Genomic DNA, 26,745 nt, shown 5'->3' on the forward strand with positions numbered 1-26,745 from the left:
TATGGGGGGCATTTGTCACAGTTACATTTTCCTGCCTTAATATGAAGCACTGTGATAGATTTCTTAATGTTGAGTGAGCAACAAGCTGGGCTAAATTTTTTTGTTTAAATAAATGTATTTTTTGTTAAATAGGTCTTGTGCTTTTTTTATGTCTGTAATCATAAGTACTTTTTTCTTTTGAAACAGTCTGGATATGTCGCCCAGGCTGACCTTGAACTTACTATGTATAGCCAGACTGGCCTTGGGCTCAGCTTATGATCTAATATTCCAACTTTTTTTTTTTTTTTTTTTTTGGTTGTGAGGCCTTAACTCTGGGCCTGGGTGCTGTCCCTCAGCTCTTCAGCTCAAGACTAGTGCTCTAGGAGCAGTTGAGCCTTTTCTGCTTATGTGGTGCTGAGGAATCGAACCCAGGGCCTCATGCATGCAAGGCAAGCACTCTACCACTGAGCCACCTTCCCAGCCCCTATTCCAACTTTTAATCTTGATACTCCTTCTAGCTGTATGTTTCTAACCGTTCACTTAAAAAAATTTTTTTTCTCTCAGCAATGTATTTCAAACCCTTAGTCTTATAATCAGTTTGAAATTGCTTCTGTTCCCTTTGAGTGTTTAAAGGTAGACAAACTACTGTTTGTTTATAAAACTATACATGCATAGGCCTGTGTGTGTGTGTGTGTGTGTTAAACCTGTAGATTCATAACAATTCTTGCAATTTTAGTTACTACCTCAGGATTCTTTCTATCCTTCCCCCTTTTCCCTATACATAAATCCTGTCTCAAAAGTCAGAAAACAGGCTCCACAAATCCTGTTTGTGTACTTCTTTCCCATGGTGTGCCACCGCGTGACTGTTAGAGGTAACAGTGCCAACATGGGACTCAAATGCATGCATCTCCTCCCGACTTCAAATTAATTCAGAACATGAGAAGTGGGGAGATCTCTGGCAATGGTAAAGTGTTTAGGAAACCTAAATAGTCACAGCAGAGGTGAGCAGAAATTCAGCCCAGCTTCAGAAGGACCTAAGCAACTGCCCCTAGTAGACCAGCATGGAGATATCAAACCTAGCTCGAGACCCGAAGCCTGAAGAGCAGCATTGCTGTCTGTTTTTTTTAGGGGGAGGGAGGCCTAGAGAAGCAGAGGATTGTGGGCCAAGGAAGCCTCCCTGCTATGCTAGGAAGCCACTGGGTCTGTTAGTACTGTCCTGAATCACAGCTATTCCCACACATCACTTGATCACTTCTGTTCATCTGTCTATGACAGGCCACTGCCGTGGCAACCCATCACTCCCACTAGACCTTGGGAAATTTGAGTTCACCTCTGTAATTTCCTGCACCAGCATGGGACAGACATTGGCAATTTCCTGTCCTGGTGGCTTTGAGAATATGCTTCCCACCTGGATGTCCTGGGTGGTGGACCTGGGAAGAACAGCATCAGGATGTCATGGGTCATTAGAACAATAGTTTTCATGCTCTATCCCAGAACCACTGAGGCAGAACTCCAGCAGTGTATTTTTATTTTTATTTATTTTTACTTTTTATTTTTATTTTTTTGGGGGGGGGGTCCAGTCATGGGGCCTGAACTCTGGGCCTGGGCGCTGTCCCTCAGCTCTTCAGCTCAAGGCTAGTGCTCTATCACTTGAGCCACAGCACCACTTCCGGCTTTTTTCTTTTTGCTTATGTAGTGCTGAGGAATGGAACCCAGGGCCTCATGCATGCAAGGCAAGCGCTCTACCACTGAGCCACCTTCCCAGCCCCAGCAGCAGTGTATTTTTTAAAACCCTCTATTGCACTTGAGTCCTGTCCCCATCTGTGTGGACTGCATCACCTTGTGCCTCTGCTTCTGGTCCCACCCAGTGCTACTGCCCACTTAAAGCTAGGTTTTGTGCAGTCTTGGAAAGAGTAAGTCCGGTGGCTCTTCTGCCTTTTGCCATATTGCACATGGCAGGAAAGTGAGCAGCACAGAATGAGTACACTTGGGAACAAGGCCAACCTCAATTTGAGAACCCAAAAGGGAAGAGCACTGGCCCGAAATTCTTAAGGGCATATTCTGGATCTTAGAGTGGCATGTCTTCCATAGGGATGAGAAGAAAGACAGTGGTGGGCCAGCCAGAACCCAGGATGTGCCATGGCAGGTGGCAGCCCAGCACTCTGGCGGGTGTTGACAGCAGGCCGCAGACAGCTTACCAGAGGCAATCACTTTGCACCGGCGGTGAATTTCACAACAGGTCAGTAACAGAGTGTGACATAGGAAGGCTCACAATTAAATAGCATGTTTAATCAACTCACAACAGACAGTAGTGCAGTAGTAGAAATTGTAAATGTTTTTTAAAAAGTTGCTCCCCCCAAATTCCCATTAAGCCCAGCCACCGTGGCTGAGAGGCCAGTGACAGGGCTGGAGTTCAGAAGTCTTGCCCAGAGTCAGTCTCTTCCTGGCAAAGTTGCCTTGAGCAGCGAAGAGCCCTAAGAGGAGGTGATGCCCATGCACTCACTGACACGGGTGCAAGGGACACAGGAATGATGGAGGGACTGGGAAGGGTCACAGTGGGGCAGTCACACACATGCGCTCATGCCACAACATTCCAGTCTTGTCTGTGGCTGTCTCTGGGGACATGGAGTGTTGGCCTCAGCCAAAAAGCAGCAGATGCTGGTCAGGAAGAAAAGGGGGAGAAGCCTGGCTGCTGGGCACATGTCCTCAACAGCCAGAGGCCCCTGGCATCCCTAAAACGGCTAGTCCTGCAGGGCTCCAGTGCTTCAGGTCTGGACAGCTTTCATCAAGTACCATTCTAGCATCAGTGGGCTGGGATGCTACTTCCTCTTGGCCTGACCAGGGGGTACATACTCTTCCCAGAAAAGGGGCAAGCGCATTCCCACAGCCAGGCCCCTGGAGCCAGGAGGCTGGTGGTGCTCACTGGGTGTACTCTGGGCTCTGTAGCAAGGCAACAGTGCAGCTGAGAAGAGCCCAGGGGCTGTTTGCCCTCAGGTGGGAGTCAGGGGGAGATGGAAAAGAGGAGGCCCTGAGGTTAGGATATTAGGGGGGCCTACCATATAGTAAAGAGGAAACCTCTTCGTTCACAGCTTCATTCAGGGGTTCCTGGAGTCTGTGGATTCAAGTACCAGCAGTTTGGGGTGGGGTACTGGGGTAGAGTGGCCAGCAGCACTGGGAGAGCAGTCACCCGCAGACTAGGGAGGGAGGAAACCAACCTGGCAGTGCTCTAGGCCCAGGCACTGCCAACTCCTACCCAGAAGAGACAGCCCGAGTGACTACAAGATCTCCTCTCGTGGGCTCCTGGCCTTCAGTGGGGTCTGCCCGTTAGGTACAGAGCCGTTCTGACCATGTAGGAGTTTGCCCTTCTCCCGGTCTGGCCAGGTGAAGATGGCATCATCACTGTCCAGCTCTGACTCAGAGTGCATAAGGCTGCTGTTCAGCATGGGGCCTTTCTGTTTGATGCCTGCAAGGAAGACATGGAACCCTGGGTCAGATGACAAACCTTCCACACTGAGCCACAGATCCTTCTCCAGGTGGAATCTAGTGCATTCGTCATGCTCCCATGCTGGCTGGGGGGTGGGACAGCAGTCCGCATGTGAAATTACAGAAAGTACAGTCTTGGAATCAGTACAGAGCTACACTGCTGGGTCCTGAGTGGTGGTCAGTACCACTCAGTGGCACTCTCCTTTTAGATTTGGAGTTTCATGGTGAAGTAAGAGAAAGAAAGCAGAATTGAGACTTTGAGCCTCCCTTGGCTTGGCCTGGACAGTGACCTGACAGTGAGGCCACAGTCTCGATGCATGTAGGCACTTGCCCCACGAGCTCTTGATCTGCTCTGGCTTTACTGGATGGGCACTGGGGACAGGGGAGCAGGGAGGCTGCAGGGAGTGCCTGACAGAGATCACAACACAAACCAAGGACCATAAGCATCATCAGAGGCAGAAAAGATCTCTGTATTTCTGCAAGCCACAGCAGACATCTCTACTACTTATCCCTCTGGCTGCAGACAGACTGTAGCTCTGTGCTCTGGTAATAGCTTTGGGCAGATCCCACTCAGCAGCAGTTAAACAGATGTCTACTCTCTGGCTGGTGCAAAATACTCCAGAGAAAGCAAAGGAAGGCCACAAGAGGGAATTGCCAACAGTGAGGTCCCAGTGTTCTGGACCAATGCACTGACCAGCCCAAGAGCGGACTCAGAGCCTCACACTTGCTAAGCAAACACTCTACTATTTGAACCATATTCCTAGCCTTTTTTTCTTTGCTAGCTATCTATCTGACTGTCTGTCTGTTTTGTTGTACAGTACTATGGCTTTAACTTTGGGCCTTGTGTTCACTAGGCAGGTGCTCTTAACACTTGAGCTACACCGCCAGCCCTTTTTACTTTCATTATTTTTCAAATTGGACCTTTCTTTTTGCCTGGGGCTGACCTGGACTGCAATCCCCTGTGGTATCCCCTTCCCACTTTTTTTTGTTAGCTGTGGGGCTTGATCTCAGGGCCTGGGGACTGTCCCTGAGCTTTTGCTCAAACCTAGTGCTCTACCACTCTGAGCCATAGCTCCATTTCTGGTTTTCTGGTGATTAACTGAGATAAAAGAGTCTCATAGCCTTTCCTGCCCAGGCAGGCTTTGAAACAATCTTCAGATCTCAGCCTCCTGTGTATCTAGGATTACAATCATGAGCCACTGGTGTCCAGCAAGCCCAGCTTTTTATTAGTTACGATTAGGTCTTGCAATTTTTTTGCCTGGGCTGGCAATGAACAGTGATCCTCCATTCTCAGCTTCCCACTGCTACTGATGGGAGAACATAATAATACATCTCCTTGGATGCAGTAATTAACAGAAATCCAAAAATATGTCCACCAGAAGACAAAAGAATGTTCACAGTTTTCCTGAAAGCAAAAAGTGTAAATTCAGTGCCCATCAAGAATACAGTCAAGGGCTGGGAAGGTGGCCCAGTGGTAGAGCTCTTGCCTTGCATGCATGAGGCCCTGGGTTCGATTCCTCAGCACCACATAAGCAAAAAGAAAAAAGCCGGAAGTGGCGCTGTGGCTCAAGTGATAGAGCACTAGCCTTGAGCTGAGGAGCTGAGGGACAGCACCCAGGCCCAGAGTTCAGGCCCCATGACCGGACCCAAAAAAAAAAGAAAAAAAGAAAAAAGAAAAGAAAAGAATACAGTCAATAAATTGATGTAATGAGAATTGGTACTATGAATCTGTGAGCACTGCTGTGCAGAGCAACATGGATGGATCCTTCTGCCCTTGTCCTGCCCTACTGCTGGCCTTGCATGCTGGGTCCCAGCTGTCCCAGCGCTCTGCCCACACAGAAGTGTGTGTGACAAGAGTTTGGGCTCACCGCTCCACTGAGTACCAGCATCATACAAATCTCATTGGCCACTCTGTGAAGGTAGCTGTGCTCTTTGGCGCTCTTCTATTCCTGAGGGAAGTACTTTGCCCACTTCTCTGGTATCTTGGGCTCATTCAAGGCCTTTCCCTCAGTGCTTACCTGGCTTGCACAGAGTACAACCCAAGCTGCTTATGAAAACCTGGTCTTTGCAGGGGAGTTTCTTCCTCCACCAGAATGAACTTCTTAGGGTAGAGCCCACCTTAGGTCTCTCTCTTCCCATAGACTCCCCTAAACATGAAGCTTTAAGCACAACGGTGTATAGAATAAGCATTTTCTATAAATGTGGTGTGCTTGCAAGTTTAGAAAGGGAGACTACATGGAGAGATATGCTGTGGCATTCACCGTGAAGGGAACTTCACCAAACGGCTAAGCACAGAGAAGATGGGAGACCCATGAGCCACCCTAATTCTCCCAGTGCCTCCACTCAGTCATCCCAGGCCTAGTGTAATAGGAAATCCTTCTAGTGGGAGGCACCTGAAAGCCCGGCATGACTGCAGCTAGTAGGAAGGCGACCCAAACACTACGCAGACAATGGTGGACCTGCCAGATGATGGAGAAAGTGGGTGAGGGGTGGCTGGAGAGGCAGGAAGCTGGCAGAAACTGCTCTGGTCCTATCCTAGAGTCAAGTATAAGGACCCAAGGCCCCTAACCCTGCCCAGACAGGCAGCTTGAGATACTGAGCTTCAGGCAGCAAACCTGGGGATGAACAAGCAAAGATGCAGGAGCCTAGATCTTTGGCAAAGTGAAAGCACTGAGAGGTGAGCTCCTCCCTCAGACATTCAGGCCAGGGCCCTGCCAGCTTCAGGGCAGGAGGACAAAGTACTTGCATAACATACACATGTGAAAGAGCTGGTGATGGTGGCCACCCACCCACAGACCCAGGGCCCTACCTGCTCGGGAGGCGGGCTTCAGCTCCAGGCTTTCCTGATCCGTGGCATCCAGGATCTTGTACCTGCTTTTCCTCTTGTGTTTTCCTTTTTGCCTAAAAAATATAACCCCCACCCCATGCCTGCTCAGAAAGGATGCTTTCTGTCAGGGCCAGGGCTGCAGGAGACTGCTCAATGGTAGGGAGGAGAAGTGTCGCCTTAGTTTTAGCTGGAAAGTTAACAACTGTGATTCTGTCCTCAAAAAACAGTTCTTCACCAGTTCTGGGAAGGGCAAGGGAAGCTGTCCATTTTTGTGTGGACTCCCACTCCGGATGGCAATGAAGACAGGGCAGTTAAAACGTTCAGAAGACAAAGAGGGTCTATTGAGAGTATAGGAGGGGCAAGCACCACACCACCAGAGTTGTTGACAGGGGCTGTATCAGGCTGGTGGGCAATTTTTAAAAATTCTTTTGATTTTCTAAGGTTTATAGGAGGTAATGTTGAAGGTTAAATCCCAGCCCTGTCCCAGATCGGTGAAGGAATTTTCCTAACTTTGATATATATTCCTTGTTCACAAGATGGGATAAGGCTGTTGTGGTATAAGAAAGATATAATCTACCAAATGTCACACACACACACACACACACACACACACACACACACACACGCATGCACATACACAGAGTTAACACAGGAATCACACCAAGTATGTGATACAGTCTACTAGATCCAGGGCCTGTGTGTGCAGATGAGCATTCTACCACTGCGCTACGGCCCAGCTCTAAAGTCACATTTATTAATGTAAAACATTCAGTAAATACAACCACAAATGTGACATGAATACACAGGAAGCTTAAGTGAAAATACCTAGAACAGTTATCTATAATTGTGCAAAAACATACATGCACACGTTTCCTAACTAGAAAGGAAGGAATAAAGCTAAGTCAGGCTAAAGTGTGCAACATCGAGGGACACACACCTGGATGCAGCCAGACCTGGACTCCTTCCCGCCCCCCATGGCTCTCAGCCTGCTCATCTCCCAGTGATGCCACTTGACAAGAAAGGGGTGCTTCTGCCCTCAGGCGTGTCTGAGGGTGAGGAAGCCTTCCTATATGGGGCTGTGGTGGACCAACCAGTCTAGTCAGACTGAGGACCTAGCAAAGTCCTTCCGTGGGGAAAATGCTAGCTACCTCCCAGGAAAGATTCTGTGACAAGAAGCCCAGGTGCATTTCAAAGGAGATCCATCTTACCTCTTACAGCAGCAGATCGCAGTCCAAGACAGGATTCCCAAGGCCACAACAATGACAAAGGTAGCGATGATGACATACAGCACACTCCACTCTGCCAAGAAGATCAGAATGGTGGAGGGGGAAGGTTAGAAGGCAGCTGCGCCCTGTTCTACCTGACATCACACTGCAGACAAGAACATGTATGCCCAGGCTCCCAGGAAGGGTGAGGCTTTGGAGGACGGGGTCAGCTAGCAAGGGTCTGCAGTGCCCCACCCCCCAGGCCCTGCCCCGGGAGGTTGCTAAGGCCCTGTGGCACAGCGCAGGGGCACAGAGCTGTAAAGGAGGGATGCAGGCCTCCCTTAGGCTCCATCCAACAGACACTCCCTAATGACAGGAGGCAAAGGAGGCTTCGTGGCAGGTGGACTTTAGGCAGCAGTGTGCAGTGGTCTGATTTAAGCCCAAATCTGACTGTCTCAGCACCCTCCTCTAACCTTGGGCTAGTGTGGAAGAGGGAAAGAAAAGTCTTCTGCAAACAGAAAATACAGAGTTCTCTTAGCTGCTCATCTGCCTCAAACGCTAACACCCGCCCCCACAGCACACGTCCACATCCCAACCACCCAGCTGGCACAGGACCATGCACACTCACCACAGTTGCTGTCACCATCCCTCAGCTGCACCTTGATGAAATTCTCCATCCAAAATGGGTCACAGATACAGCGCTTGGTGAAGGAGTCACAGTGGCCATGGTCAGAACAGTTCAGCTGACAGGCTAAAGGTGGCAGAGAGGAACAAGACGTCACAAGAGCCAGGGCCACAGGGACAACCAGCTCCCAGAACCTGGGGCCCATGAAGACACGGAGCCTTGCGTCAGGCTTTCCTGAAGTAAAGCTTCCTGGAGTGCTGGCCCTAGTCACCGAAGTCAGGCTGGCGCTGTGATCACCATGGCCGAAGCAGTGAGCCAGGCATGGGAAAATTAACCTGCCTTTGGTGTCTGTGTCAGCCATCCTCAGGCTATTCTGTCCTCCATATCTCCTTATCAGAATAATAGAACGGAGAAGGAGAATCACAAAAGAAGCGGTTATAGTGAGCATGGTTTTGAAATATTAATGAGCACACATTTTGAATTAACAATCTGTATGCTTTATTAAAAGAGTAAATAAGATCTATTAGTGGATCTATTATAATTTTGAACTAGTGGGGCATAAAAACAATAGCTCATCACGTGATACAAAATTATGTGTGATTTTCTGCTGCCTTGAAGTCAGATGGATTCTGTTAATACTACTGACCTTCATCCTTGAGGGAAATCACAAAGTTCAGTCTGCATTAAAATAAAGATGTCATTTTTTCCCACTCAAGCCCACTGTCCTGAGTCCTACCTCAGGGGCTCATGCCTTCCAGGCTCTTCCTGCTATTGGTAGTCAGAGGAATAAGACTGTCTGCCTGTTCCCAGGAGAGGATGCCCAGCCTGGGACAGCAGGTCTGGATGCCACATGAGGGCACTAGTAGCTTCTCCCAACTTCCCAGAATTACTCACTGACAGTATTAATTTCCAATGCTCCAAATATCAAGAAGTCTGCCTTTTGCTTCTGCAGCTCACTCTTGAGCATCGATGCCACCTCATGGCCTTTGAAGATCTGGTGGGGAGGCTCGTTCTGAACGAAAAACACCATCTTGGTGCTGCAGAGACATGGACAGTGTGTGTGAGCCAAGTGGGGCACTGCGGCAGCAGCCTTTATCTACCAAGTACCTTCTGTGTGCACTGTCAGCAAGCCCAAGAGAAAGGTGCTATCCATGTCTTCATTTTACAGAGAACTACAATGGGACTCAGAGGAGCTAAGTAACTTGCCCAAGGTCACACAGTTAATTATGACAGAGCCAGATCTCCACCCGTTTACATCTGACTGCAAAGCCTGCCCTAGCTACCCGTGGCTCCACTCCACAGTGTGAGCTGGAAGAGAAGGATGGCAACACTTTGGCTGTCAGCCTTTTCAGAGCTGAGGTGGAGAGGCTGCTGAGTTTGTGTCTGGCTTCCTTGTAAAACAAACCACAGAGCTGTGTAGAATATGAACTATTAGAAAACATCGAAGAGTATCCAGAAGCCAAAACAACAGGTACTGTGACAGCAGAAAGACCCTACCACAATTGTGTGGCTATAGTGAAATTACTCCATGCCCATAATCTGGTTTTTTGACTCTCAATTTCGACCCACATCTGGGCACAAAACATGTTTATGCCCGATCCTTGATTTCTGACAGTCTGCTTTTTAAGCCCATATTAATCTCATGAATTGAATGGGTTTATTGGTGTGCCCAGGATGTTCATTCCCTCAGTGTGCAAGGAGGCTGAGGGGACCCAGCTCCCCAGGGGCCTGGACCAGCTGTTTCCAGGACAAGCAGCCTTCCTTGTCTATTTGTTTCAAGGTTCTATATAATATAATGTTATCTCTGTTGCATGACATACAAATTTTGGAAACACATTCACTGGCTGAAAGCTTGCTGAGTGTGAGTAGCTCATGCCTCTAATCCTAGCTACTCAGAAGGCTAAAATTTGAGGATCAGTTTGAAGCTGGTCTAAGCAGGAGAATCCACAAGACACTTATCTCCAAATAGCCACCAAAAAGCCAGAAGTGGAGCTGTGGCTCAAGAGGCAGAGAATTCACTTTAAGCAAAAAAGCTAAGGGACAGTGTCTAGGCCCTGAGTTCAAGCCCCAGTACTGGCACAAAAAGAAATAAAAGCTTGCTGAGCAGTGAAGCCAACAATGGAGCTCTACCAACTCCATATCATGAAACAAATCTTTACCCATCAAAGATGTATAGTCCATTTCCCATTATTTCCTCCCTATAAGCCAGGCTTATAGTAGTCCTTTCTGTCTGTGTATCAAACCCTCAAGTATTTGTCTCCTTTCCCCATCGGATTAGTCAATAGGAATCAATCTATGCCTGAAAATGCTTGCAACCCCACGCCTTCTACAGATGCTTCAAACCTGACATGTCTCAAGATGCTCTCATGGCAATAACCACTAATTGAGCATATGTGTTGGGGATTTACACAAACATTATCTTATTTAATCCTCAACATCAATGCTATACATAACCACTAGAATCTGTACAGATTCAGATTCATAGAGGTAGAGAGCTTGCTACTTCCTAAGGCTCACACAGGGACCGTGGGCTCAGGGGACAGGTTCCTACTTTGTCTACTACAGTGTCCTTCCTTCCCCCAAGTACATACTGTTCCCAAATCCTCAGCTATGTTAATTCAGTTCCAGCCAGGAGCCAAGAGAAGTTCAGATGCTTCTTTCTTCCTCATGCCCCACAAGGCTCTCCTTGCCTTCTTGCTAACATCTTTCCACTTTCTACCCAGTCAATTCCCATCAAGCTGGATCAATCTAAGCAGCCATTTGCCTTGTGCCTTCTCCCAGGATGCTAAAGAAACAAGTGTGTCAGGCATGTTACTGTATAGCTGTAGTCCCAACTACTCAGAAGGTTAAGGTAGCAGGATGGCAGTCCAAGGTTGGCCCCAGTCAAAACCAAGAAACCCTATCTAAAAAGAGAAATACCAAAAGCAAAACAGGACTGGGCCTGTAGCTCAAATGATAATACACTTGGTTAGCAAGATGAGGTCCTAAGCCCAAGCCCCAGTATTATAAAATTTAAGGAAAAAAAGGAGGGGGGATTGTCCATGATCCACCTTATCTGGCTGCAAACTCCCTGGGGAGAGCCTACATTTTTTAGGTCCCCCATCCTACTCCGCTGAATTGTAATCTCTAGGGATGAGGCTCAGGCAATGGTAATGGCAACAGAAGCTCCAGGTGACTACTGAGTAGAGTTGGGAGCCATATTGTCCTTGAGCTTCACCTTGGCTTGACCTCAAGATTGTTCTGCAAGTCAGCACCCTCCCTGCAGTGGCTCCTGGCAGACACTCCTACCTCAAACTTCCCTCCTCACTTCCACCTCCAGGCAGCCAGCCTTCCCCACTCACAGACAGGGCACAGAAGCCAGACCCTGCATTCCAAGTTCTGAACCTGTGCCACTGCCAGTCCCCCAGACCTGCTCCCACCAAACTCTCGCCTCTACACCTCCCTTCCCTCAGCCATACAGGTGCATCTTCGTCTATCCCCCGTGCCACTTCTGTGTCATTAGACCATGAAACTCCGCCTCAGCTCCCTGTGGTCTTGGTGATTTTCAGGACACATTCCTTAGGGCCCATTCTGCATTCTCATAGCCATGCAGCCTACCACCACCAGCTGTCTTCCACCTCCCCGATATTCTTGCCAATTTCCCTTGCCACTGCTTCAGGCCTCTTCCTTAATACTGGTATTCACCAAAGTTTGTCCTAACCACTTTGGACATGATCAGTGTCATTCCATCCTCTTAGCTTTCACTACTGTACAGACGCTGTTGACTCTATGTGTCTCATTCTTCCTTTTACCCCACGTTCCTACTTTAGGTTTGTGGCTATTTAGGGGACACATACCCATGTAGCTCATAAGACATCCCAAATTCAATAGTTGAACGGGTTCTTTCTTCTTCCCTGATCTCCGTTCCTGTCCAGAACCACCTGTTCACGCCTTCAGAGTGAAGCCTCATTTCCCTTAATTCCCCGAAGACTATCACATTCTTTCATTTCTTCTCCTCTTCTGTAATGACTTTAATTCAGTATTATCATGTTCTTACTGGACTTGTCCAGAAATTTCCTGATTGTCTCAGTCTCTAGTCTCTTCCTACTTTTATTTAATAGGGTTTTGTTTGTTTGTTTGTTTGTTTTTGCCAGTCCTGGGGCTTGAACCCAGGGCCTGGGAACTATCTTTGAGCTTATGTTGCTCAAAGCTAGCATTCTACCACTTGAGCCACAGTGCCACTTCTGGCTTTTTCTGTATATGTGGTTTTGAGGAATCAAATCCAGGACTTCATGCATGTGAGGCAAGCACTCTACCACTAAGCCACATTCCCAGACCCTTATTTAACCTTTAAATTAGTGGTCTCCCTTAAAAAAAATTTAACTATGAAATCTCCTTGCTTTGAAAATTTAAAAAAAAACTACATATAGCAACTTAGTTTGGGTCCTCCCACCCAAAATACAATAATTAAACTCCTAGCTTGCATTTTACTGTTCTCAATCTCCACTGCCTGATCTCTGGCCATATCCTGAGACTGCCACAATCTTAAATAGAAGCCTTCTTCAGAAGACAGCCTGTCTTCTCTCAGGTCCCCTCCTCTGAGTGTCCTCCAAGCTCTCTGATCCTGGTGGAGACAAACTGTACTTGTTTGTTGGCCTCCTACCCTTGACCTCCAGAAAGAACTGACTTCTTTGGCCCCACATTTCCCTAGTGCCACACTATGCCAGATGTACCCTGTACCGAGGTGACATGTTTACTTGACTATCTACCCTACCATACCATGGCCTGAAAAAAAAAATGGGACTTCATCACCTTGTACCCCAGGACCAATTAAATGTCTAGTACAGAGTACATGAGCTGCACTGGAATATCAAGGGCACTGAAGTGGTGAGCACTAAGAGTGGGTCCCACTCAGAGAGCCTACCCATCTCCATCTCTCCCCACGATTTCTCGGCTCAGCTGAAAAGCACAGGGGGCCCCTGGTCTTTCCTTTTCTCCCCCCATTGATTGCCCAGCTACCTCTGCTCCGTGTACGGCTGAATCTTTTGCACAATGATGTCGGAATCCAGCACCCCCAGGAGGACCCCAATCTGGCGGATGAACATCCCCTTCAGCCTCTCAGTGAGCTGACTGACGTTGACATCCAAGATGATCTCCACCAGGTTGTTTTTCCTGGGATCTGGAAAGTATGTGGATCAGTCATGGCTTTACAAAGTTGGAGGGTTAAAACAGACCTGCTACTGCATTTGCCTGAGAGGAAGAGTAGCAAGGGCATTCAGACCACCTTCAAGGGGGAAAGCCCTATCGTGAATTCCTGATAAGGCAATCTGGGGTTGGCTTGAAAAGCTTTATGCCAACCTGAGAACTGCCACCCATGCGCAAGGGATACGGTGGAGCCATGGGGCACAGAGTTTCTCCTTAGAGGAGAAACACTGAAGCTTTTGTTCTAAAAGCTCTGCCCTGTAGGTACTGTGGAGCTCTCCAGGCCAATGGGGATGTCACAGCAGCTTCACTTGATCCCATCTGACGTTCAGAGACTTGCTGTACTTCGCAACAATAGGAAGGAAAAGGCCAACCAAATCATCTTATCAGTGATGTGCATGTACCTGTTCCTAAAGGTGTAAAATAATAAGCACAAAGAAAGCCTGGACAACCAGGATGTAAGGATTTCCTTACTGTAGCCTCACAGCCACACTGTGTGTTCACAAGTCTGGAAATGGGATGTGATTGTGCTTACTTTTGAACATGTCCTATAGACTGTTCCACACCTGAAAGTTCAGAAACTGTTATTCACACATTGGCAGCACCATCTGCCTGTTCTGGTAGAAGAGCACTATCCATGATCCGATTCTGAACACAGAAGAGACTCTGTGGTGTCTTGGCTGCTGTCCTCCCTAGTAGGACCAGGACTAGAAATCTCGCAGAATCTCTCCCATCTAACGTATCCATGCCTACGCCTGGCCTAGTCCATAAAGGGCAGGCTTGGAGCTAAAGCTTCTTAGCAGGAGCTCTACCCCCCTCTACAATGAGTTCCTCCCTATTACCAAATTTGCCTCAAAGCAAAACAAAAACATGGTTCTATTTAAGAAAGAAATTTTATTTCTGAAAATCTGAAAAAAAAATGTACAGGGTATCAATTACTTTACCTTCCCTGGGTTGTCAGATAGAGCCTGAGGCTCAACTTATAAAAATAAATTGTTTTCTGCATCTGGGCGCTGATGAGACATCGTGACTCAAGCTATTCCTGTGCTCACATTCCCAAGGCGCCCCGAGCCCTCACTCCTCAGTCACATGCAGAGGAGAAAGTGCTGGCCTGAGAACACACAGGCCTGGCTCTGACACAACTGCTGTGTGACGCTGAGCAAGCCCTGCCCTCTCTGAGGATCCTTTCTCCATCTGAGAAGGGGTGAGGGGTGAGGGGTGAGGGGCACTCTTTGAACAGTCAAGCTCCAAGGAATTTTCAGCATAGCATTTCTAGGGTTTGTTTTACATTTGGACATGTCCATGCTGGAGAGGAAGGCGTCTCAGGATGGAGACCTGGATGGGCTGGTCTGGCAGCTGCACTCTGTCTTTATCACCACACACACTCACCAGGTTTTACCTCCACAGTGGTCCGCTCGGTGTCACTCTCACCCTTTGCATCAATCACTTTGAGGTGAAATGTGTATGTTCCCTCCACCAAGTTGGAAAGAAAGAGGACAGGATGATGGTCGGAGTGATTCAACACCTCCTGCAGAATGAACATGGCAAGGCTGCAGAACAAAATCCCTTCTCTTGGGAGTCAGCTGCTGCTTCTGTCCTAATGACGCTCTGTCGGGCTGGGTTCTTTCAACCCTGAGCATCTCCTGACCTGTGACAACACTGCCACCCACAGCAGCCAGGACCAGGGGACAGCAACCCATTCTGTGCCACACCAGCTTGGAGAATGACCCAGAGCAAGTAATTTAACCTCCTTGGATTTCATAGCACAATCCGGGTTTGATACCAGGAGCTTCTTGGTTAAAGCACGTTATGGGATGTTCGCTCCCCTCTTCACTGGCCTGCTACTTAGACCTTATGCTGCTGCTCTCCCACTCCTGGTCTACTCACCCCTGCTGCTGGACTCCCCTCATCTCGAGTCCAGAGGTAGCTGACGATGCCTTTGTCATCTGAGGACTTGGATCCATCCAGCTCGGCTGTGTTCGTGGGCAAGGTAATTACCACATTCCCCGTTATCTTGGCTATTGGTGGTTCATTCATTTCTAGCCAAAGAAGAACCATTGAAATAATGAAACATTTGGGAAAAGCAGGAATGCTGCTTCCTGATAGTTACAGGGACATTAAAAATCAAGACCATCTTAAGTGGAGAGTTGTTTCTATGCCTGTCTATGCCAACAGCACAGATAGAAAGCCCCCAGAGCTGCAGTGCTGGTACCAAAAAAAAAAATCTTAAATGTTACTCTATGGATTGTTTTTTTATTCCTCTCTTGGCACTTCATCAAAGAAAAGAAAGACTCTGAGCCTGGGCCTCTTTAGAGGCCTTGTTTGCTCAGTAAAGCAGTATTTACTCAGCACAATAGATTATTAGGATATTACCAGCACAGTAGATGTTTTTCCTACTATCAGGTTATGGCCCTCTTCAAGACTCCCAGCCATTATGCCCGTAGATCAGGACAAGGCCAATCAACCCCTGTGAGTTGGTTGCAGCCTACAGGCTGAGGAAAAGCACAGAAAGCTGCAGTACAGCACAGTCATTCTATGGCCTGACAGCAGGTGTCACTGTAGCTAGCAAGAATGTCATAGAAACCCAGGTCTCAGTCAGCACAGAGGCAAAATCAAAATGCAAAAGAAAAAAATCTTTAGTTCCTTTCCTACAGATGGAGGGAGGGAGGGAGGGAGGGAGGGAAGGAAGGATGGAAGGAAGGAAGGAAGGAAGGAAGGAAGGAAGGAAGGAAGGAAGGAAGGAAGGGAGGAAGGAAGAGAGGAAGGGAGGGCAGGCAGGTAGGTAGGTAGGGGAGGAAAAGAGGGTAGTTAAAATTCACCTTATAGTCACTGTCAATTAAAAGTTGTTTTGGAAAAATAAAAATAAAAGCCAGGGCTATGAATGTGGCATAGTGGCAGAGTGCTTACCTATCCCTAGGTTCAATTCCTTAGTACTACATAAACAAAAAAAATATTAAAAAATAAAATAAAATAAAAGCTGCCCCTTCAACCTTCTTCCCATGTGGATTCCTCAGCTAGCAGGGAGGTAGGTACCTTCTTTGACAATGACATTCACAGAGCTCTGGCTTTGCAGGTTCCTTTCATCTTTGACGGTCAAGGTGAACACATAGGTCCCCACTTGCAGCCCAGTCACGGTGGCAACACTGCTATTAGCATTCTCTAGCTGTACCCCGTCAGGTCCTCTGAAAGAAGAGAGGTGGAGTTGTACCTGTCTGCTGTTCTCCCACCCCTGACACAGCAGAAAGCAAAAATGATTACTGCTTTAGTTAAGATGTGAACAATTCCTTCCCAGACTTTGACAGGACATGTTTAAAAATATTTCATTTGGACAAAGTGTCATTTAGCCCCAAAATATAGGCTACCTGCTGATGAGAAAATACTGCTCAGGAGCTTTCAAACACATCTAGGTTTATCCTTTATATAAGCTTCTAGAACATTCAAACTCTTTACTGTTCCAGTTTGTAAAAGGATAAAGTTCTTTGAACGGATCTGTGATTTAAAATTTTTTTAAAGAGATTTAAGATGATGTTTCTGAAAAGCATCTCTGGCCCAGTAATTGATTCCAGTTCTTGTCAGCCAAAGAAGCAAAGTGTATTTCTTTTTTTTTTTGGTCGGTCGTGGGACTTGAACTCTGGGCCTGGGCGCTGTCCCTCAGCTCTTCAGCTCAAGGCGAGCGCTCTACCACTTGAGCTACAGCGCCACTTCCGGTTTTCTGGTGGTTTATTGGAGATAGGAGTCTCACGGTCTTTCCTGCCCGGGCTGGCTTTGAACCGCGATCCTCAGATCTCAGCCTCCTGAGTAGCTAGGATTACAGGCGTGAGCCACCAGCGCCCGGCGCAAAGTGTATTTCTTAATCACATACCCAAATTCTCCTGATGAAAGTCAAGAACAAGAAATGGGCCAAGGCTGCAGAGGAGTTCTCGGGACAAAGCCATCTTCTCAGCAGCTCTATGGGCAAAACTCCTGGACAGCAGAGCATCAGGAGACCAATTACCCTGCCTCCTCCTCTGCAGTGGGGTGGTGAGCTGAGTGCCTGCATCCAGGCAGGGCTGTGCACAGAGCCCCAAGTGCTGGAGCCTCTTCCCAACAAGGACAATGCGAGAGACCTGAAGATGGCTTTGTTTTATTTTGCTTTTGAAACTTATTACCTCTGGCCCTAATAACCCTCCACTGAAGTAGATTCTCCTCCAAGAAGCTCTGCTAAGCATTATCTCTGCTGCAACCACTAATAAAACCCAGCTCCAAAGTGCATGAGGTCTAGCTCAACAAAGAACAACAGTAAAAACATAATGAGCTGAGGACGATTGTGTTTCCTCAAAAGACAGAAAAACAAGAGCTGAGGGAAATAATTTCTAGCACCTCACTCAGTAATCACAAGTCAAGTCATTTCGACAGAGCAATTAAAACTCTTCTACTCATCTCCAATACCCTAGTCAGAGAAAAGAAAATAAAGAAAAAAGACATGAAAATACATGTGTGTGTGCATACATACACAAATATGAAGCAAAACACTGATCTGTCCAATGGCTATCTTCTTTGGAAGCTGAGAATACTTTTAACTTGTCCTTGGAATTCTTTTTTTGCTTCCTATGGGACCCTACGTAGAGTCTAACTTCTATTTACTATGGTTTAACGTTGAAAGAAACTGAGAACTGTGAATAGGTAAATTAGGTAATTTCAGTTTAAGTAGTGTTATTTTGGATATAGCTTGTGGTCTCTGGCTAACTTAACTGGCAAATTCTATCTTCTAGAAAATATTAACAGAGCAATATTCGTGTGTGTGTGTGTGTGTGTGTGCGTGCGTGCGTGCGTGCGTGCGTGCATGCGTGCGTGTGTGTGTGTGTGTGTGTGTGTGTGTGTGTGTGTGTGTGATGGGGCTTGAACTCTGGGCCTGGGTGCTGTCCCTCAACAATTCAGCTCAAAGCAAGTGCTTACCACTTGAGCCACGGTACCACTTCTGGTTTTCTGGAGGTTAATTGGAGATAAGAGCCTCATGGCCTTTCCTGTTCAGGCTGGCTTTGAACCATGATCCTCTGATCTCAGCCTCCTGAGTAGCTAGGATTATAGGCATGAGCCACCGGCACCCAGCTAGAGCAATACTTTTATAGATGGCTTGTCAATTACCCTTAGTAGCTGCTTGCCCATCCCCCTGCCAGCCATACCCAGTGGATTGTGAGGCATGGTATTTTCTGCTCCATTATCCCTTCCAGTCTGTCTCTCAAGTATAATTAAACTGCATTTCAGCAGATGGATTGTACAAGCAAAAGCACCAGGGCTACATAAAACTACCTGGGGGCTAAGTGATAGAAACCATTCATTTTTTTCGTATAAATGTTATTTACAATATCATTTTCTTGAAGTTGAAATTCAGGATTATAAACTCCTTTCTCTCCTGGATAAGCCAATGAGAGTGTGTCAACTCTTAAAAGCAAATAAAACCTTGCTCTTCCACAGTCTAGAACCTTTGCATAGTTGGGGATCTGTGTTACCACTCACTGGGTTTTTTCCCAGAGGTAGGAGACGATTCTCTGGTCGTCTGAGCTCTTGCTGCCATCCAAGGTTGTGCTGTCCACTGGCAGGGTCAGCTCTTTGTCTGGGCCCGCATCTGCCTGAGGAGGCTTGTTGTTCTCTAGGAGACAGACATGGGGGTCAAAAGCAGCAAGTCCAGGTGGGAAAGAAGAGGAAGCAATGGGACATTTGTTCTGGTAGCCATGGGAACTCTGCCTCTTTAGCCCACATCACAGAACTCTCAGATACGTGGGAGAGATGGATACCATGAGGGAGCTCACAATGAAGAATCAAGACTAAAACATATCAAATAATTCTGAAAGAAACAGAACATGGTATGTATGTGAGATTTAAGATAAGAGCTGAAATGGCAAAGGCTCTATCCCCTATATCTACACCAGGCCAAGGCATAATAACTAGCCAGGAGAGGATACAAGCTGAGTGGTTCAAAGAAAACACAAGGTGAATGGAAGGATATTGCTCTCAGAGGCTCTGTGGATTGATGCCTTCTGCTTCTATTTTCAACCAGCTCAGAACCTAAACCATTCTCTCCCTCAAAGTTAGAGGGAGAAACCATTAGAAGAGCTCTAATGAACTCCCACGACAGAACTTACCAGGCTGTACAATAACGGTTACTTGAGCAGTGGCCTGTTGTCCTACTGTGTCAGTTACTGTGAGTTGATAAGTGTAGTCTCCTTCTTGCATAGCAGAGAGCTGCAGGGTTGGTGTCCTAACACCCTACATAGAATAGAAATTTAGGAGTGGGAAAAGTGGATTTCCAGGATCACAACATTCTACCACAATTCTTACTCTGGTAGAAGTGACTTAGCCAATTTCTAAACCTACATTGTTATTGGGCAATTATGTCCCAGTTCAGCATAATGAATGACTGTGGAGTCAGATATCATGGTATCCTTTAGTTTGTACAGACTCTGCAAGAGCAGATAAACCTAACATAATATGTGAACTAAAGCCAGGTAAAATGTACACTTTAAGTTATTCCTCAACTCTAGAAATACAGAATGCTGAGTATCAAAAGAAACATTATAAATAATTTAAGGTAAGATTCCAATGAAGGAGCTTCCTGCAGAATAGGAGGCCAAAAACTGGCAGCCGAATCTAGTCTTGCAGACATTTTGTTTAGCCTGCACTGTCTTCAAAGTTGAAAATGTTCACACAGAGGTCTCAACTGTTGTCTGCTCTTATGCAACAGAACTATCAAGCATCGGTGGGACCACACCTGTACCTGGTAAGAGCCAGCTGTACCCCGAGGGAAAAGTGCCCCTCCAGTCATGGCTTCAGCTCTTTTTACTCATGTACCAATCTAGTCTCTTCTTAAGTATCTCAGGAGAGAAGATACCTTCTAACTAAACAATCTACTCTGATGGGAACTAAATAGTATTCAAGATTTGTACCCTGTGACTGCTAAGTAGTTAGACTTTCTTAGGGGAACACTACCACCCCAACAGGAACATTTTTCATCTAGCTTAAATCTAAAAATTTAATGTATGGGGCTGGGAAGTTGGTTCAGTGGTAGAGCGCTTGCCTTGCATGCATGAGGCCCTGGGTTCGATTCCTCAGCACCACATAAGCAAAAAGAAAAAAGCCAGAAGTGGCGCTGTGGCTCAAGTGGTAGAGTGCTAGCTTTGAGCTGAAGAGCTGAGGGACAGCGCCCAGGCCCAGAGTTCAGGCCCCATGACCGGACCCCAAAAAAATAAATAAATAAATAAAAATTTAATGTAACAACTATTGCTAACTTGTTCATCAAAGGCCCCTAAAACTTCCTGAATTTTGAAAAGTCTAAATGTATAAGTATGATTTTGGTAATTTTAAAAAGGGAACATGACCAAAAAGAAATGTACTTATCATCTGACTTATGTAACTGTAGCCCCTTTATAATAACAATAAAAATAAGTTTAAAAAATAAAAGGGGATATGAATAGAGTAGTAAATTTGATCAAAGTATATTATATGCATGTATGAAGATACCATAATGAGATCAATTCATACCAACCTGGGCGCTGGTGGCTCAAGCCTATAGTCCTAAATACTCAGGAGGCTGAGATCTGAGGATTGCGGTTCAAAGCCAGCTGGGACAGGAAAGTCCCTGAGATTCTTTTTTTTTTTTTCCCGGTCCGGTCTTGAGGCCTGAACTCTGGGCCTGGGCGCTGTCCCTCAGCTCTTCAGCTCAAGGCTAGCACTCTACCATTTGAGCCACAGCGCTACTTCCGGCTTTTTTATTTTTGTTTATGTGGTGCTGAGGAATCGAACCCAGGGCCTCAGGCATACAAAGCAAGCGCTCTACCACTGAACTACCTTCCCAGCCCATCCCTGAGACTCTTATTTCCAATTAACCACCAGAAAACCGGAAGTGGCGTTGTGACTCAAGTGATAGAGCACTAGCCTTGAGCTGAAGAGCTGAGGTACAGCCCCCAGGCCCAGAGTTCAAGACCCATGACCAACAAAAAAAAGGGGGGGGGGACTGGGAAGGTGCCTCAGTGGTAGAGTGCTTGCCTTGAATGCATGAGGCTCTGGGTTCGATTCCTCAGCACCACATAAGCGGGAAAAGCCAGAGGTGGCATTGGGGCTCAAGTAGTAGAGCTCTAGCCTTGAGCTGAAGAGCTGAGGGACAGTGCCCAGTCCCAGAGTTCAAGCCCCACAACCGACCAAAAGAAAAAAGAAAAGAAATTAATGCACACTAATTGAGAGTGGGGAGAATGGGGCAGAAATAAATCAATACAGTGGCTCTATGACTCTGGGGGAAAAGGCCAGGACCAGTCCCTCTTACCTGCATTTCCACCACTTTTCCTTTGCTGCTTGGGCTGAGTGACCACTCATAGCTGGTGATGCCATGGTCATCAGTGCTCTGGTTCCCAAAGAGAGTGATAGAGTTCTGAGGCAGAGTGATCACTTGGTTGGGGCCTGCATTGGCCACAGGGGGGTAATCCACAGCTTTGTTCACTGTCAGGCTTGCAGTGGTAGAGCTGGTAGCTCCATCAGAGTCTACCACTGTCAAGCTATCGAGGCAGGGAAAATGCAATAGAGGATGAGCTTAAGGGAGGAGGCATAAGAAAACTAGAAGATTGAACATCAAAACTAAGAAATACCAAGTTGGCAAAAATATCTATTGCTACCCATTCCTTTGGAAGCACAGAAAGAAGCTAGGTACTTCTTTCTGGTAGCTCATACCTGGAATCCTAGCTACTTAGGAGCTCTCATTGGGAGGATCATGGTTGGAAGCCAGACCATGCATATATGTGAAACCCCTTCTCAACCAATAACTGGGCACAGTGGTGTACTTCTGTCATCTTAGCTACATGAAAGGCTGAGATCAGGAAAACCATAGATCAAAGACCAGCCTGAACAGCAAAGTCCATGCGATAGTATCTTTGCAGAAGAAGCTGGGTATGATGGTACAACGCTGTGAGCTGAGCTACAATGAGAAACTGAAAATAGAAGGATCGTGGTCCTTTCTGCCTGAGCAGAAAAGCAAGATCCTATCTTAAAAATAACCAGTACAAGCCGGGCACCGGAGGCTCACACCTGTAATCCTAGCTACTCCGGAGGCTGAGATCTGAGGATCTCAGTTCAAAGCCAGCCTGGGCAGGGAAGTCCGGAGACTCTTATCTCCAATAAACCACTAGAAAACTGGAAATGGCACTGTGGCTCAAGCGGTAGAGCACTCACCTTGAGCTGAAGAGTGCAGGGACAGTGCCCAAGCCCAGGGTTCAAGCCCCATGACCAACCAAAAAATAAATAAATAAATAACCAGTACAAAAAGGAAAGCAAAAAAGGTTACTGATGTGGCCCTGTTTAATAAGCACAAGGCTGAGTTCAAACCCTAGTACTGAAACTTCTTTAAAAAAGTAGAAAGTAACACTAGAAGTTAATATTGACTAAGGGTTTCCTATTTACCAGATGCCAGGTACTAGAAGTTAATAATGACTAAGGGTTTCCTATTTACCACATGCCAGGTACTGCTCCAAGAGCTTTGTATTTCATTGCACCCATTCAAAAGCTCTATCCAGTATATCATATTTTTCTATAAATATATGGGGAAACCAAAGCAAAGAGAGGTAAAGTAACTTGCCCAAGACCCTACAGCTTGACAGGCAATATGTGTCCAACACCAGTTTTCTCTGCTGCCTGTGCACACCTATGCTGAGAGCTCATAAGCATTGTCTGATACAGTCCAACCATATAGAGCAGCTAAGCATCAATCCAACTCTACAGAAGGCTCAGAGAGCAAGTAATCTGCCCAGGGCTACAAAGTGAGCCAAAATGCAAGTCTAGTTCTCTGATTCTAATCCTCAGAGACTCATTTGTTTTGTTTTGTATTTGTTTTAAGACAGAGTTTTGCTATGTAGGTGAGGTGTGTCTCAAACTTGCAAACTAACTATCTCAGCCTCCCGAATGCTGAGATCACAGGCATGTTCCACCATGCCCATCTTAGAACCCTATTCTTTTTTTTTTTTTTTTTCCACTTCCAGAATTTTATTGGTTAACTAAAGATAAGGATTTCAGGGACTTTTCTGTCCTATGGAGGCTGGCTTTGAACCATGATGTTCAGCCCCGAGTGGCTAGGATTACAGGCGTAAGCCACTGTTACCCGAACCCTCCCTCCTTTTATCATATGAACATATTCATAACTTCACAGATTACTGTGTTCTCCATAAAAGCCAGGCCATCTTTTTTTAACTTCATTTGCACTTATTTGATGCTTAATGTATTCACGAGCCATTAAAGGGTGTTTTGCTTTCCTGGGATCCTGGGTTTTTGTTTGTTGGTCATGGGGCTTGAAATCTGGACCTGCACGTTGTCGAGTACTCTATCACTTGAGCCATAGAACCACTTCCAGTTTTCTAGTGGTTAATTGGAGATAAGGCTCACAGATTTCCTTGCCCGGGATGGCTTTGAACCTTGATCCTCAGATCTCAGCCCTGAGTAGCTAGGATTACAGGCGTGAGCCACTGGCACTCGGCCCTGGGATCTTTTTCTATATGGTTTTTTTTTTTTTTTTTTTTTTTGTCGGTCGTGGGGCTTGAACTCTGGGCCTGGGCGTTGTCCCTCAGCTCTTCAACTCAAGGCGAGCACTCTACCACTTGAGCTACAGCGCCACTTCCTGGGATCTTTTTCTTCTGTGCCTCATCTTCTGGTTCAGGAGTAAATTTCGTTTCAGTGTGACAACTTAACCATGAGCTTTGTAAGCTCAGGGGCACATCTTGGATGCTTAGTAAACCTGGGTGGGACATTTAATTTAAGTTACTTACCCTATAGAGTCAGAGCCTAGCTTAAATGTCTGCTAAATGTATGAGTTTTACTGAGCACCAGAACTCAAGAGATCCTAAGTTACAAATGGTCTTAGTGTAAGGGAAGCTGGCTCCTGGAATGGAAACAGGAGTTTCATGAAGTTAAGAATCATGCGCTCCGAGCTGTTTCTATTTAGAACCCTATTCTTAAGAAGAGATGATCTGTGGACACCATTACTCTGGAGTTTAAAGATGCCACGCTACATAGAACATTCTGTCTACATCAGGTTGCCCCTCGTTAGCCTGCTTCGACTGTGTGCACATCACAAGAATGGACACCCTGGGCATAGAGCCTCTGGGACCGACTAGGAAGGCTGGCTCCAGCAAAGACAGGAGCTTGAGATGGAAATGAATTCTCCTACGCAACAGGCCCACAGTGTGTGCCAGTGAGAAACAGGATCTGCAAGGGGAAAAATGTTCTTTTATAAAAAAGCAGGCTTTTACCTAAATGATGCCTTCCAGCTGAACAGTCTAAAGCTTCTCATGCCACCTCAAAATGTGAGCATAAGCAAGCAAGGAGGTTTGGGATCCTTCCATTTTGCTGACAGAAAGAGGAAAAGCATAAAAAAGACATGCGGTTTGTTGAACTCTCGCCACAAGCCTCAGACACAGCGAGGTGTCTGTGAAACCTTCCTCCTGTAATCTCCCCTATCACCTGTGGCCCGCAGGGGATTTGGGTACTACAGCCTTTAGGAGAAAAGCAGGAAAACTGGGACATATAGACATGTACAAATCAGCCAGCCCTGGAAAGGGGGAGGGGGGAGAATCACAGATGTTCTGCCTCTTCTCTCAATTTCCCTGTTGTTTTCACAAGTTTGTTGTTATTGTTAACAGACCCCACTCCTGTGTCAGAGCAGAAGTGAATTACAGACAGATGGCAAAACGGCAGCTGTCCATTCTTCTAACTTTCACCCCAAACAGACCCTGGCTTGCCTGCAGCACTCTGGAGCAAACAACAGCTGACTCCAAGGCTAGACAGAGAGACTAATGCCAAATAAAAGTAGGAGAGAGGGGAAAGTAAGTAAATACCAACCAAACTGAACCTTAATGCTAATCAAGTCTAATTCCAGCATCTCACAATAAAATAAAAAAATAGGGCTAGTAATAAAATCACTGTTGGTACCTCATTGACCCAACAAACTATAAGCTACCATTATGTTTAAAAGCATATTCACTGAAGTTAGAATGTTATGTGCTCTTTTTTTTGTGTGTGTGGGTTATGGTCTGGGTCTGGGCACTGTCCCTGAGCTCTTCAGCTCAACTACCACTTGAGCCACAGCACCACTTTTGGTCTTCTGGAGATAAGAGTCTCACACTTTCCTGCTTGGGCTGGCTTTTAACTGCGACCCTCAGATCTCAGCCTCCAGAGTAGCTAGGATTACAGGTGTGAGTCGCTGGCACCCAGCTACTATGTGCTCTTGAGTAAATTACTTAACCTCTTTGTTCCAAAATGTCCTAACCTGTAAAATGAGAGAAGCCACAATGCATGTTAAAGGATTAAATAAAACACTACAAGCTAAGAGATCAGAAAAGTTTTTTGCATATATTAAATATTCAGAAAACTAAGTTATTCTTGTCACTGTGTGTGTGTGTGTGTGTGTGTGTGTGTGTGCGTGTGCGTGCGCATACATGCATACTCCATTAGTAGGACTTTAGGACCTTTTGCTCTCACTCAGCTTTTTCTGCTCACAGTTGGCACTCTACCAATTGAATCACACCTCTAGCTTGGGCTTTTGGCTGGTTAACTAAGAATCAGAGTCTCTCAGATTAGTATGCCGGGCTGGCTCTTAAGCATGATCCTCAGATCTCAACTTCTTCAGTAGCTAAGATTATAGGAGTAAACCACTGGATCCATCTGGGTTTTTGTTTGTTTGCTTGCTTGCTTTGGGATAAAATCTTATGATGTATGGCATGAAACTCTTTATGTGGCCCAGGATGGCCTCAAACCCATGTTTCTCCTGTCTCAGCTGCCTGAGTGCTGAATACAGGTATCTCCCACCAACTGCACTTTGTTACTATTTTTTTTAAGTGCTCAACATGGTCCAAGCTAAATTCTATAAATGGGAAATTTCCTATTCTAGAAATCTAAGGTAAAAAACAATTCAAATTTCCATTTTAAGCCAATGAGAAGGAAATAATCTTGCTGTACTAGCGGCTGCCTTCCATTCATCTGCAATCATGAGCCAAGAGAGAGTGCTACTAAATCAGAACCTGCATATTGGTATATGTGGTAAGGACTGTGTATGTGGCATTCTGTTTCCAGAATGCCAAAAACTTGATATACCCCAGACCCCCAGGTACCAGACACCAATGCATATGCTGTTACATTATGGTAGAAACCTATGAGGCATCCTCTCGTTGGAGGGACTACAGAGGCTTCATAGGAAATTAAGCAAGAGCTTTAATGGTAAGCAGCACTTCAACAGATTAATAAAAGAATAAATAAAATATATGGATCAAATCAAGGAGAAAACAGAAACTGCTTTCTAGTGTGTGACCTCAGAGAAGTTACTAAACACAAGCAACTTCATTTTTCTCAGCTCAGTGAGTACAGTGTCATCTAAACATGGCATTTACATGATACTTATGTACAAATACTTCAGAACGTAAAAGGAATTGTGTTCATTA

At 46.2% G+C, this 26,745-nt stretch overlaps 1 protein-coding gene across 2 annotated transcripts in view; it reads right to left on the reverse strand.

The window, feature by feature from the left end:
- Kiaa0319l (KIAA0319 like) overlaps positions 1–26,745 on the reverse strand; it is a 104,186-nt gene that overhangs the window by 5,790 nt on the left and 71,651 nt on the right. Inside the window, exons 10-21 of one of the 2 annotated variants that reach the window (XM_070008880.1) lie at positions 21,597–21,825; positions 19,423–19,546; positions 18,797–18,929; positions 16,334–16,482; positions 15,188–15,339; positions 14,690–14,828; positions 13,118–13,277; positions 9,014–9,156; positions 8,123–8,245; positions 7,498–7,588; positions 6,272–6,363; positions 2,248–3,442 (exon numbers count right to left, since the gene is read on the reverse strand). In XM_070008880.1, coding sequence (XP_069864981.1) covers positions 3,255–3,442; positions 6,272–6,363; positions 7,498–7,588; positions 8,123–8,245; positions 9,014–9,156; positions 13,118–13,277; positions 14,690–14,828; positions 15,188–15,339; positions 16,334–16,482; positions 18,797–18,929; positions 19,423–19,546; positions 21,597–21,825 — 1,723 coding nt within the window. In that variant the 3' untranslated portion in view covers positions 2,248–3,254. Of the gene's footprint in view, positions 1–2,247; positions 3,443–6,271; positions 6,364–7,497; positions 7,589–8,122; positions 8,246–9,013; positions 9,157–13,117; positions 13,278–14,689; positions 14,829–15,187; positions 15,340–16,333; positions 16,483–18,796; positions 18,930–19,422; positions 19,547–21,596; positions 21,826–26,745 lie in introns of those variants that run through there. The other variant, XM_070008881.1, reaches the window with a different exon arrangement.

The sequence above is a fragment of the Dipodomys merriami genome, unplaced genomic scaffold, assembly GCF_024711535.1.
Source record: "Dipodomys merriami isolate MVZ:Mamm:240054 unplaced genomic scaffold, mDipMer1.0.p SCAF_71, whole genome shotgun sequence".
NCBI lineage: Eukaryota > Metazoa > Chordata > Mammalia > Rodentia > Heteromyidae > Dipodomys > Dipodomys merriami.